A 13,782-nucleotide genomic window follows, 5' to 3' on the forward strand; every position below is an offset into this window, starting at 1 on the left:
ATACAAGGTGGGTGAAGTTTTGTTTGTACTCATCAGTGGAGCGATTGTTTTGTTGTTGCGAAGAGGACGCATAAGCACATTATCGTGCACTCGGTATCCATGGTGACGATTACGGTTCCTGATATTTGGTGTTGCAATTTAATAACTGTAGCATGACCGAGCTACTCAGTTTACAATGAAGTTTTGGGTAAAATCACTCAAGAATAAAATCTATTATTCACAACAATAGGTACCAGCCGGTACCAATGATTCAAGTGTAGACTCAAAATCTATTTCTTATAAAAATTGTTTCTAGATTTTTTTGTTGTGTAAATTGATCGCAGGTTAATTGCTCCCGTTAAAGGTAGAATTAAAGCGTTATTTATTACTGAAAACAATTATGGTTAGTTTGAAGTAATTTTTACGCATGTAGTAGGCCGCGTCTCCTGTATCTGAACGAGTATGTGATCTTAATATAAAAAAGTAATGAGTTAAAAATGTTAATTTCTTATTATTTGCATCGTCCCTGTGCGCTGCGTGGGTGACCGTCCTTGCCATTGATAATTATAATGTACGATATTTTCACGTTAATTTACGTAACCAAAGATAAAGTGTTAGGCCTACACAAAATCAGATTGGTGTTCGACAAAAATATGCTTGTGAAAAATAATTGCTGCTTATGTAAAATACTTTCCATTTCTTTGCATACGAACTTGAGTCAATAATCTATACTTTTTTCGGTCTTTTGAATAATTGGGAAAAAAGTAGCTAAAATATTCGTCCTTCACCTACAGCGCTTTATGTTTTGATGGTCTTTGATGACAGGGCCCGGGGTAAAGGACATTTTTTTCTTCCTCTAATGTTGTGAGCCTACTTAGCTTTTACTAGGGCGGTAGGAAAGAAGGAAGGAAAGATGGAATGAAGGGAAGAAGGAAGGGAAGAAGGAAGGGAAGAAGGAAAGAAGGAAGGAACAAATCAAAGGGAGGAAGGGAGAAATGGAGGAAGAGAGGAGGAAGGAAAAAGGAAGGGAGAAGTAAGAAAGGAAGGGAGTAAATAGAAGGAAGGAAGGGGAAGTAATAAATAAAAGGGAGGAAAGAAGAGAGGAAAGTAGAAAGGAAGGGAGGAATGAAGGAGGAATTAATCTTGACCTCACTATCATCTTGTAAATCTCCTTTAGAATAAGTGCCTCAAATCTCATGCGTGCTTTGATGATTTGTCACTGACATTGGTTACTAGTGTAGTATTTCTGGTGCGTAGAGTTTTAAAATGCCCGGGAAATGCCCACCTACTTTAATACTACTACACCAAGCCGTTTTTTTTATTGCGATTTCAGCTCTTACAAATATCAAGTTCCCTCCCTACGAAATCACCTACTTTCGGTCTAGGCCCGGGTTTATTAGTATAGTACATGTATTAGCTATAGTAGCAGGCATGTGAGCACAATACACATGGCATAGGACTAAATTGGTCACGCGATTCAACCAATTGCTACACGCACCAACTTACTATTTAATTGTGATTGGATAATTTCGCTTTTTGAGGTGATCTTTGGGATATTTTATTCAAATGAGAATGATGAAAGAAAGTGGATGCCGTAAAAGACTAAGGGGAAGGACGCCGGACGTGAGAAGTAGAGTGCCTGATACCGACATCGCCAGATTTCTTTATGAATGAAGCTGGAAAATTTACATAAAAACAAGTGACAGTATATAAATAACATGTCATTGGTTGAGAGAACTTCAGAAGTGACTTGAAAACTTATCAGAAGCGTCTTGGGCTGAAGGAACTTGCTGCATCGAACTTATCTGCAATTGGCAACACTAGGCTTACTATTGGCCCCAGTTCCCTGCAATTGGTGAACATCCCTGCACTGGTAAGTATCATGATAATATTATTTATTTTATTTTATTTTAAAACGTGGTCATATTTTTAATTTATCATGAAAGAAATGTATTTTCATATCACCAGACCTAATTTTGGCAATTGAACTCAAAATTCAATTGAGGCTAAAATCTATTCAATTTTTAGCCAATGTTCGGCCGATCCTTCATGTAATTATTCGTGTAAGCTAATCCTAATCATAACCCTAACCCTAATCCTAACCCTAACCTTAACCCTAACCCTAATTTCGTGTAAAATTACATGTAGGAATAACCCAATGTTCGATGTATAAGCGCCACTGAAAGTCAGGATCCAATTAGTTGTGGCTATCCTGAAATAGGTCGCCGCGCTGAACTCCCCCGGATCGGACCCGTTTCTAAAATAGAGTAAACTTAAAAAAAAAAATGACATTAAGAAATTTGTTGGTTCGGTAGAAAATGTGAAAGCATGATTAGTTGTAAGTCCCACACATACAAACTCACCACAAGCTCGGTTGATCATGAACTTCGGGTTAAAGTTTTCTTGATTTAACCTACTTCCGTACTTAAAGTTGAATGAGATCTTTGTTGATTAATATCAGATTGTGCTTTACAAGGACAATTCCACATGTTTATAAGGCTGGCGTATAATACTTGTTGGTATACTAGTATAATTGGCACGGTCAGTCTCCTATATAATATTAAATACAACCATGGACGTCTGATACGACTAAACAAGAACATGTTTTTGGTTCATCTTTTCCACATTATGAGCTTTTGATCATAGGTACCAAATACCATAAACATTTGTGGACAATTTTAAGCAATATTTGTTGGTAAAAAACAAATTGAGACTCGCGTTACACAAAAATTCACATCCTAAATTGGGTACTTTTTTTCTTCATACCATTTCTTTTCAAACAATAGGAAACTGAAGTTAAGGAATCGAATAACAACGTTTGCACAGTATTTTTGTGGGACATGAGAGCACATCAGACACACCAAAATGCATTCTGAAGTTCTGATATCAAATAATTTTGATATTTGTTCTCGTATTAAACTTTATAAATCTAATGACATGTAGGCCTACTTATAGTGTATGTAGTGGAATGAAAGCCGACCATCAATTGAAAATGTTAACCTTTCATATTGAAGATATACATTTTATTCCAAAAAAGACCTACATTTTTGGTGTTTTGGGGAAAAATCTATCTTTAATACGAAAGGTCAACATTTTCATGTGATGGACGGCTTTTTATCCCAGCTACATACATTTTAAGTACATATCAGTTATACATTATTTCTAGGACTGTTAAATTAAAAAAATATCAGTTAGTCAATTTTTAATCATTTGCCATAAAATATGTATTATATCGCAAATTTGAAAAAAAAAAATCAAAATTATTTGATACCAGAAGAACATTCCGCGTATGCAAAATGCAATTTGATATGTCTGATGTGCTCTCAGGTTCCACAAAAATACGTGAAAACGTCGCTATCCGAGCCCTTAACAGCACTGGATTGTTACCTATAGATACTCCAGCATGTCCAGAGGCGAAGGCTATCTAAAAATGAATCAGCAATTTTTAAAATGACCAATTACGTAACTTGCGTTACGCGCAATTTACATACAATTACCAACATTATCAACTTTGAATAAATGTGACATGTCATGTCAAAAGGAGACACTTTTGGGCAGGTTATGAATTTTGAGGTTTTTACATATCTGAAATATAGAGATATTTTGTTCCACAACGTCGTTTTCCCCAATGAAATCGGACATTCCTAAGCGAAGATATTGAGCTCGGAAGTAATATGGTATTATAAAATTGGAAATTGAGATATCGGCCTTTAAAAATATTATTGACAATGTTGAAAGTAGGAATTAACTTGAAAAATGTCTCAAAAAATACAAGATGCCAGTTATATTCTGGTCTGAAACTATCAGACAATATTTTTAACATTAATAATATTACAAATTCGCAACAAACCAAAATTGTGAAAAATCACTCACCGGCAGATTTTTGGATATTTCTCCATTTACGATCCTGCCAAAAAAATGTCTCCTTTTGACATGACACGTCACAAATAATCATGTATTTTGACTATTTTGATATATAATTTCAACCGTGAAGTGAATTTTTAAATATTGAAACCCAAACAAGGCTGTAAAAAAGGTTAATTTTGAAAGGGAAAAATCCCAGAATTTCCCTCCAAAATCCACTTTTTCGGCATTTTTTCACACTAAATGTTTTTGAAGTTTACTGAAAGACCACTTAAATTATAAATCTTATTCTTCCCTTTCACTTTTTGTGATTGCTGTACTTACATTTACATTTTTACTGCAAAAAACAGTGTTTAGCATTTAAACACTTTTCTAAAAAACACTCTGGATCACTTAGTAGACGTGTTTAAATTATAATGTATAAATTAAACATGTTTAGAGTATTGATGAGTCATGTTTAGCCATTGATGGTTAGGAAATTGATACGAAATGTGTAGTTTCTAAACATTAATATAATGTAAATTCATACAACCATTCCACTTACGTTTCGAAAACCATCAGTTTTCTTTTTCGATGCAATTGCTGCAATGACGATATGTGTAGAGCTGATGTTTTCTGCTGCTTAGCAACGGAGTTGCCAGTTGATTTTCAACACATTTTACATATATCGTCATTGCAACGAGAAAACCGGTAGATTTCGAGACTTCTGCATGTAAGTGGAATTTAATTTGACTAGTATGAATTTACATATACTGATTTATCTACTATGAACAGTCCTGGTGAATATCTTTAAGAAGTTTCTAAACATGTTTACAAAGTGAAGGTAAGAATGTGTTCAGTGGCTAAACAAAGGTTTTTGCAGTGTTGTAAAGGGGTTTTGGAAAAAAAATTCCATATTTAAAGGAGGATGTCGTGATCCTAGCATCCTCTTATGGCATTTTTCAGTAGACATTCATGAAAAAAAGCTTATTCCTAAAATGTCAGTTGATTCCGATTTTGCATTTGCGAGTTATGCATGATTATGTGTATTATACCGCTTCATAGGCCACTGTTGTAATTTCGTTCTGGTAGGCCTATACCAAAATGAAATTCAAAATTGACGATATTTTTGCTAAACGAATTAATCTGCAAGACATTTTTGCTACATAAACATTATGTAGTCAGATGTTTCCAGTGGTATATGGTACTATATTGAGAAAAATGGGGTGGGGGGATGAGGCTGTGGATCACGAAATACCCTTTTAACAGACACAACATCGAGAAAAAAAATCCCAAAAACATTTTAAAGGCCTCAACCATTTTTGGCGAAGTTGATCAAAATTAATTGGAAAAAAAACCCCTTTTTACGATATAAAAATTTCTCTAAAATTTAACATTATTTGCCCAAATTTAACCTCACAGATGGGTTCGTCAAGAGTTTCCCATTCTAAATAGTATACTTTTATATACTTTAGACCAACAATTTAGCTGTTACGAGACTCGAAAGTGTCCATAATTCCAGTGTTAAAGCCAGCCTTAAGGGATCGGATAGCGACGTTTACATAATTAATATTTCTTGTGAGACCTGCGAGCACATCAGTCTGGTTAGACACACCAAATTGTATTCTAAATACGAGGAATGTCCTTCTAATATCAAATAATTGTGATTTTTAAAATTCCCCCAAAGACCTACAATTTGTAGGTCTTTTGGGGAAAAATGTGTACCTCAATACAAAAGGTCAAATGCTCGTCGGCTTTTCCTCCCAGCTACATACATGCACTTTAAGGACATATCATTAGATTAATTAAGTTTACTTCAAGGACTGTTAAATATAAAAACAAAACAAATTCAAACTTTAATTTGTCATAACATTTGTATTATATCACGAATTTAAAAAAAAATCAAACTCATTTGATATTAGTAGGTATATCACCTCAAAAATAATCGCAGCAGAAACGCGTTATTTAATGTCCCTACATTATTAAGCTTTATTAAAGCATCAAAAATCAAAAAACAGAATTGAAATCGGTCAATGCATTGTGATGTAATGTCAATTTAAAGATGCTCGTAGATGGAATGAAATCCTGCCACAAATGGCTGTAATGACAAAATTGGCACATTTCGAGATTTTGAAGGTTTATTTGGACGCTTGCTTGGAAAAACAGCGTTAATTTAAATAGCACATGTTAAATGCCTATCTTTCCTGACTTCGTTACAGAAAACAAAATTAAAAAATCCATCACTGAATAATTATAATAAATTAATCAAATATACTATTTTAGCCATTTCGGCCAATCTGCAGACAAATTAAATCTAAAAAAATGACTAAGTTCAGCTTATTAATATGCAAAATTGATGCCAATAGAAAACCGTACATGATATAAAGGTGCGGTTTTTTTTGCACACATATGTATACAAAGTTCTTTCAATTGATGACAAAAAATACACAAAAAGTAATTAATTATGCAAATTAGGTAATTACAGCTAATTATGTATTTATGATATTATTATGCAAATTAGGCATGAGTAATTTTGGGTTTTTTTCAATATTTAATGAACGTCTGTTCATTCATCATAAAGCTTTTAAGTATGATCCTGTTATGAGGTTGAATAAATGAACTGCAGTTAATTATTTAAAAACAATACAAAAAAATTAAAAGTTTGACATTTTGACGGTGTCTGGAATATAATTTTAATTTTTACTGTAAACATGGTATGTGTCACCATTACTCAAAGCCAAGTCCGAAAAGTAAAATTAAAATTCAGTTGCAATGAGACTTTAAATTAACATTTTGTCATCTGGATTAACATGGGAGGATAATCGGTAAAATTAACAGCAATTTTACTGTACCGCGCATACAAAATTAGTATGGCCTTGGACACACACAATGGCTTAGAGCTATTGTGGTTTGGAAAATTACTCCCAAAAAAAAACATTGATTAATGTTTTGCTTCAACTGGTTTTAGGGAAGTGTTTCATTTGTTGTCGACGGAATTAATTTACATGCTAAGAAAGATTAGTATTTCAGCTAAATGGTGGTAGTTCCTTTACTTCAGTAGGCCTATATTTACTGATTTATGAGCGATCTTCAAAAATCCATAAAAACAGGCAGTAGTTCTTAAACAAAACAATTTTTAATTTGGGGGGACCCGATGGTAGCCTCGGGAAGGCTTCACACACCATATATTAAAAATTCAAACAATTTGGATAAATGAAGCATATGAAGACATTCATTTATCGACATGGATGTTTTCTAAAATTGGCCAAATTTGAAGCGCGCCCTTTTCAATTCACTGTTATGCTTGCATGCACAGTGTAGCAGAATTATTGTGCAGCCACTGTGACATACCTAATATTAGAAGGACATTCCTCGTATTCAGAATGCAATTCGATATGTCTGATGTGCTCTGAAATACTATACAAACGTTGCTATCTGAGCCCTTAAAATATTTGTAGGAAAAGCTTAAGAGTGGATACCAAGTCTAGAAAATTGTCAATAAGGCTATTAATCAACTACTTGGTGTATCTACCTTAGATTAGGCTATTGATAAACTACCTGGTATATCTACCTTAAATCAGGCTATTGATAAACTACCTGCACCTGGTAAATCTATCTTAAATAAGGCTATTGATAAACTACCCGGTGTATCTACCTTAGATGAGGCTATTGATAAACTACCTGGTATCTCTACCTTAGATCAGGCAATTGATAAACTACCTGGTGTATCTACCTTAGATCAGGCTATTGATAAACTACCAGATGTATACATCATAGATCAGGTTATTGATAAACTACTTGGTGTATCTACCTTAGATCAGGCTATTGAAACTTCCTGGTGTATCTACCTTAGATCAGGTTATTGATAAACTTCCTGGTGTATCTAACTTAGATCAGGTTATTGATAAACTACCTGGTGTATCTAACTTAGATCAGGTTATTGATAACCTTAGATCAGGTTATTGATAAACTTCCTGGTATATCTACCTTAGATCAGGGAATTGATAAACTACCTGTTATCAGGTTATTGATAAACTACCTGGTGTATCTACCTTAGATCAGGTTATTGATAAACTACCAGATGTATCGACCATAGATCAGGTTATTGATAAACTACTTGGTGTATCTACCTTAGATCAGGCTATTGAAACTTCCTGGTGTATCTACCTTAGATCAGGTTATTGATAAACTTCCTGGTGTATCTAACTTAGATCAGGTTATTGATAAACTACCTGGTGTATCTAACTTAGATCAGGTTATTGATAACCTTAGATCAGGTTATTGATAAACTTCCTGGTGTATCTAACTTAGATCAGGTTATTGATAAACTACCTGGTGTATCTAACTTAGATCAGGTTATTGATAAACTACCTGGTGTATCTATCTTAGATCAGGTTATTGATAAACTTCCTGGTGTATCTAACTTAGATCAGGTTATTGATAAACTACCTGGTGTATCTAACTTAGATCAGGTTATTGATAAACTTCCTGGTGTATCTAACTTAGATCAGGTTATTGATAAACTACCTGGTGTATCTACCTTAGATCAGGTTATTGATAAGCTACCTAGTATCAGACAATTATTGAATGATAAATAGAAAGAGTATCACATACATATTCACGAATTATATCTTACCTTAACCTGGTTTACAAGAAATTCTTTTATTACATTATCATTGCAGAATAAAGTAACCACCTGATCAGGATGAATATGGAAACTACGGCACACCAGTCCCTTCCGTCGTCCGCTAGCCTCTCCGTTATCAGCTTGCATCCAGCGTTGGTTCTCATGGTTGTAGGTTTGATGACCTTCTGTTATTTCCAACAAAAACGCAATAAAAAATCCAAGAAAACACCTCCAGGACCACGAGGACTCCCGTTCTTGGGATGTATACTGCAACTCATTCGGAATCCTTTGGGGAAATTGCGTGAATATGCGGATACGTATGGACCAGTTTACACGATGAAGGTAATTACATGTGTAGTGATTTATCAAGGGGAGCTATAAATTACTCCTCTAGCTTCCTCTCTCTATGTCATTTATGAGGAGCTTTAGAGGAGTAATCGCTCTTAAGCCTCTTAAAAGAGTTACCATGGTTACGCAGAGTAAAAGGCCTGATAAACTTCGTCGGCATTCGGCAAAAATTAAGTGGCGCAGGGCCGCGTAGCCACAATGGTAATTGTGGCGCCCGGGGGAAATTCCTGAAACAATTGCGGGGGAGCGCCCGAAAATTTGCATAAATACCACTAATTGGTTATACTCAAGTTGAATTTTGGTCTTTAAAACGGGTTTTCAAATAACTGTTTGTGTTGAAATGCTTGGAGAGGGCGTCGAATCGATCTAGGAGGCACTGAAATAGGTCGATTCGGTCCCTAAGACGGCACCCAAGGCACGTGTCCCATGCCCCGCTAGCTATGCCACTACCGAAATGTGAAAATAAATGAAGTGTGGTATCAGCAATCCAGGGTTCAGTATGACATGCTACAACTTTTTAATATTTGTGTTTTCTGTCCTTAGGTTGGTCCAGTGGAAATTGTGGTACTAAACTCAATAGAGGCAATGAGGGAAGCTTTCATTACCAAAGGATCTGTTTTCAACAACAGGCCTGACAGGTTCAAGAAATTACTTGGCGTTGATGGAGGTAGGTCTGAATTTTACGAGTACTGCCTACTCGAAAACAATACAGAAATACAACAAAATAGACAGAAGATCATATTGTTTTAGGGAGGACATAAGGGGGACGTCAATTTAGGGCGTGTCCACTCCACACCCCATTAAGTGGAAATATGCACCCTCTGATATTCTTGGTCGTAAAACATTTACATCTATAAGCACACTGCACCTCCCCAGCAAACACAAAGATGTTTTTAAGACGTTATGAACATGTTTTGGTTTTGGTTTTAAAAACATTTAAATGTCCGGTTCTATAAGGGAGCAAACAAAAAGTTCGATGATGTCCTTTAAAGCAAAAGTCCTCTCGGAGCAGTCCTATTAATTTGATAACTAAATAAGCCCTAATACCCATTTTCATACTTTCCATTTTGAAGGTCTTGTTCTTCTGCAACATGGCAAATTCCATAACGAGCAAAGAATGTTGTTCTCTAAGGTCATGAGGAAAATGGACAACAGCGTTTATGACAACTGTGTTAGCAACCACATCGACCACTTCAATCAGGCTCTGGAAAACTCCAAAGGTTCTTCTGTTGACATCTGTCCCCTCATCGACGAAGTCATATTTGCCTGCGTTGGTCAGATGACTTTCGGCGTCAAGACAGAAGTCAGTCACATAAGAAAGCTGGTAAAAGGAAATCTCTCCAACAATCCATTTCTTGTCTTATCAGGAAAAGCAATCCCAGAAAACATCAAACCAAAAATCAGTAAATATGTAGACATGTCTACAAACTTTCAGAAGTCTATGAAAAATATAATCGAGTTGGTTATGGAGAGACGCCAAAGCAATGACTTTCACCATGAGTTCAGTGACATCATAGACGGCTTCTTACATACTTACGGGGTAATGGAAGAGGAGCACGAGTGCTCGGGTAAATCGGGTTCTCCATTTCTGGAGGAAGCAAGTACGAGTAACCAACAATTAGCTGCCATTTTATTGGACTGTTATCAGGCCGGTATGGAGGCTACAACAGCACAAACACTGTGGGTTTTCCTTTATTTAGCCAGAAATGTACATGTCCAGAGAAAAATACAAGAGGAGATGGACCAGGTCATTGGTCGAGGTAGGTAGCACTATTGTATCCATTATTATGTTCTCAGAATCTTCCTTCCTATACTTTGTACAGAGTTGAAGAGTCCAATATAATCGACACTTGGACTCAAAACTTGGACTGTGTTAGGCTCACCTTTTCCCAAAAAATTTTGTTTTCTACAATTTTTGACTAAAACTCATTTTTGACTTGCTCATTTTTGACCAAAATCACCTTTTTTGATCAAAAATCATATTTTTGATCAAAAATCACCTTTTTGATCAAAAATCATATTTTTGACCAAAAATCACATTTTTTAAAACCAAAAGTCAAATTTTTGATCAAAAATCACATGTTTTACAAAAAAAAAAATCAAATTTTTACCAATAAATTTGTGTATTGGATTCAAACCATCCAATTTTATATCACACTGCATGCAGCTCACTTTTTGAGATGAGATGAGGTCACTTTAAGGCGGGGGGGCTTGACAAAAAAAAAAGCAAAAAAAAGGCCTACAATTCTTAAATTTCACTAAGGTGGACAGAATGGGGGTGGGTGGGGTGGCTGCTACCCACTGGCTTCATGTCACAAGGGAGTAAGCCTGAAGTTGCCTTATAGGCCTATTGTCTAAAGATGGCTAAACTTGCATAATATTTATGGTTGCATCAGATAGCTTGAGATTGGTTATCATATTGACAAAGGTGCCACAGTGTTCACATTTTTAGCTATATTTCACTAAAAATGTGCGACTCGCAGCAAATTGGTTGATTTTGTGATTTAACAACTTTCCCCATGTGACATACGGCCTGGTTACGTCACATAGATTACCCCTGGGAGTCGTTAGTAATCTGACCCTTACCACTCCACAGAGTATCATTAACCCCATGAAAACTACCTGCCAATTGGCCAAAATGAATATTGTGCTCAATTTTGAACCAATCAAGGAGGGTATTAATAAGTCCATCTGCAAATGCAAGTTTGACCATAAACTGTTTAAAGCCTAGTCATAATTGGCTACTGAAATGAGCATTTCAAGTTATCAACCAATCAGAAATGCTGTTAGATGACTAGTGTCCAGGGGGATAACTAAATAGCAACTCCTCATTCTCTTCCTCTATAGATAACACACCTTCAATAAAGCATAAAAATCATCACCCCTACACATTGGCTACTATCAGCGAAGTGCAAAGGATTCGACCTGCAGCAAGTTTAGGTGCACCCCATTCATCCACATTGGATTCAACACTGTCGGGTATGACATTCCAGCAGAGACACTTATCCTACCTAATATATGGGCTATACATATGGACCCCAGGTACTGGGACAAACCTGAAGAATTCAGACCAGAGAGATTCCTAGATGAAGAGGGTAACTTGAAACGGCCTGATGGCTTTACACCTTATGCACTTGGTAAGTCATAAAACCACTTCCTTCTCTTGCTTCGTTTTGGGTACGATTACCGAATAGGGTGAAACTTGCTAGACTTGAGTCCAGTCCTCGTTTACGGAGTTTAGGGTTAGGGTAGGGCAGTCTTGTAATAAGACTGGTAGAGTTGCACCCTATTCCGCAATTGCTCCTTTTGTTTGTTTTTTTTGACATATTTTTGAATGTGTCATTCCATACACCACTTAGGCTGCGATCACAGAAGAATACTGTATACGGTATTCGCTACACGATATACGCTCATTCGATCAGGCTGAGTTCACATTAGGAGTACTATGTGAACTCAGCCTGATCGACTGCGCATATTATCGTATAGCGCATACCGTATACTTCAATGTGATCGCAGCCTTATGGAAGACTCCATATCTTTAATCTCCCACACAGGGGTATAGATTTCAGGTAACCCCATTTGAAATCACACTCCTGTGTGGAAGATTCTGGTCACATCTTCCATGGGGGGGGTGTTTTAAATAAAAATTTGGCAAAAAAAAAAGGAGAAAACGGCAGTATTGACAAAGTTGAAGCCCCATTCAAATACATAACATGTAGCTCATTTTTCTGCATAAGTAGAGAAATTACAGATTCATATAAAATGTCTTCTATTGTCATTAATAAACGGTTTTCAGCTCAAAGACCCATGCAGTGATCCCAGCGAAAAAATTAAAATTGTTCATAAATTGCTTAAAAGTGAAGGATAAGTCATTCAAATTGTCATTTGGTATTTTTGAAATGAAAAATTTGGCAAAAAACAAAGAAAACAACAGTATTGACGAAGTTTAAGCCCCATTCAAATACATGTAGCTAATTTAGATACTGTCAGTATCTAAATTACAGATCCATATAAATTCCTTATTTTTGTCTTAAATACACAGCTTTCAGCTGAACCACTAACAGGCTATGTTAACACATTTATGACAATAACAAAAGTACCAAAATCTGAATTTTGATGATTTTTACGATCATCCGGATCAGCAAATCACTGAATGGGCCTTTAACCACTAGCAGGTTATGTTAGCACATCTCACAGTAACTTACAAAGGCAGGGCCGTAGCAAGGTTGAAAAATGTGGGGCTGCCATCACAAATGTGGAGCAGCCAAATTACAAATATATGCCCAAATTGAAATAAAGATATAAAGAAAAACATAACAAATTTCTCAAAAAGTGGGGCGGCCATGGCATCCCTGGCCACCCTGCTTGCTTCGGCCCTGAACAAAGGTGCCAAAACCTGAATTTTGATGATTTTTACTGTCCTCCCGATGAGCAAATCACTGAATGGGCCTTTAAATTACCATGCTTACAGCTATTAAACTGATATTAATTTTATTTTGTTCATTTCTGCATCAGGTAATCGTCAATGCCCAGGTTCAAAGATTGTTGAAAATGTAGAATTCCTCCTAGTCACAAATATCCTTCGCCACTTCACACTCACAATGGCTGAAGAACCAGCTCCTGGACTTGGTCAGCAAGGGATCAACTTTAGTCCTTATTCCTACAAAGTGTTTGCAACCCCACGCAGGCAACAACATGAAGAGTGAACTTGGAGAGAGGATTCTTGATATTTGCCAATATTTAAGGACTTCAAAAGTAGCTTCTACATTTTCATATTTTGCCCGGGGGCCACTCAACTTTGGAAGTGACGGGTATGTGCCTACGAGTCGCTAAGTAGGGGCCTATCGGTACAAAGCATTATTTTAAAAAGGGGGTCATTGGGTACAAACAAAATAAAAAAGGGGTCATTGGGTACAATATTTTGAAAAAAGGGGGTCATCGAGTATAAGATTTTAAAAAAAGGGTCATCGGGTAGAAAATTTTGA

General features: G+C 36.0%; 1 protein-coding gene across 1 annotated transcript; it reads left to right on the forward strand.

Moving 5' to 3' along the window:
* The first annotated feature begins 1,434 nt into the window (after positions 1–1,434).
* On the forward strand, positions 1,435–13,579 carry LOC140155565 (cytochrome P450 2C25-like). Its single transcript, XM_072178452.1, has 6 exons — positions 1,435–1,852; positions 8,505–8,791; positions 9,341–9,464; positions 9,871–10,557; positions 11,645–11,934; positions 13,313–13,579. The coding sequence occupies exons 2-5, from the start codon at positions 8,528–8,530 to the stop codon at positions 11,881–11,883; spliced, it is 1,314 nt and encodes a 437-aa protein (XP_072034553.1). The 5' UTR covers positions 1,435–1,852; positions 8,505–8,527; the 3' UTR covers positions 11,884–11,934; positions 13,313–13,579.
* Positions 13,580–13,782: the final 203 nt, after the last annotated feature.

Source organism: Amphiura filiformis, chromosome 6 (assembly GCF_039555335.1).
Source record: "Amphiura filiformis chromosome 6, Afil_fr2py, whole genome shotgun sequence".
Lineage (NCBI taxonomy): Eukaryota > Metazoa > Echinodermata > Ophiuroidea > Amphilepidida > Amphiuridae > Amphiura > Amphiura filiformis.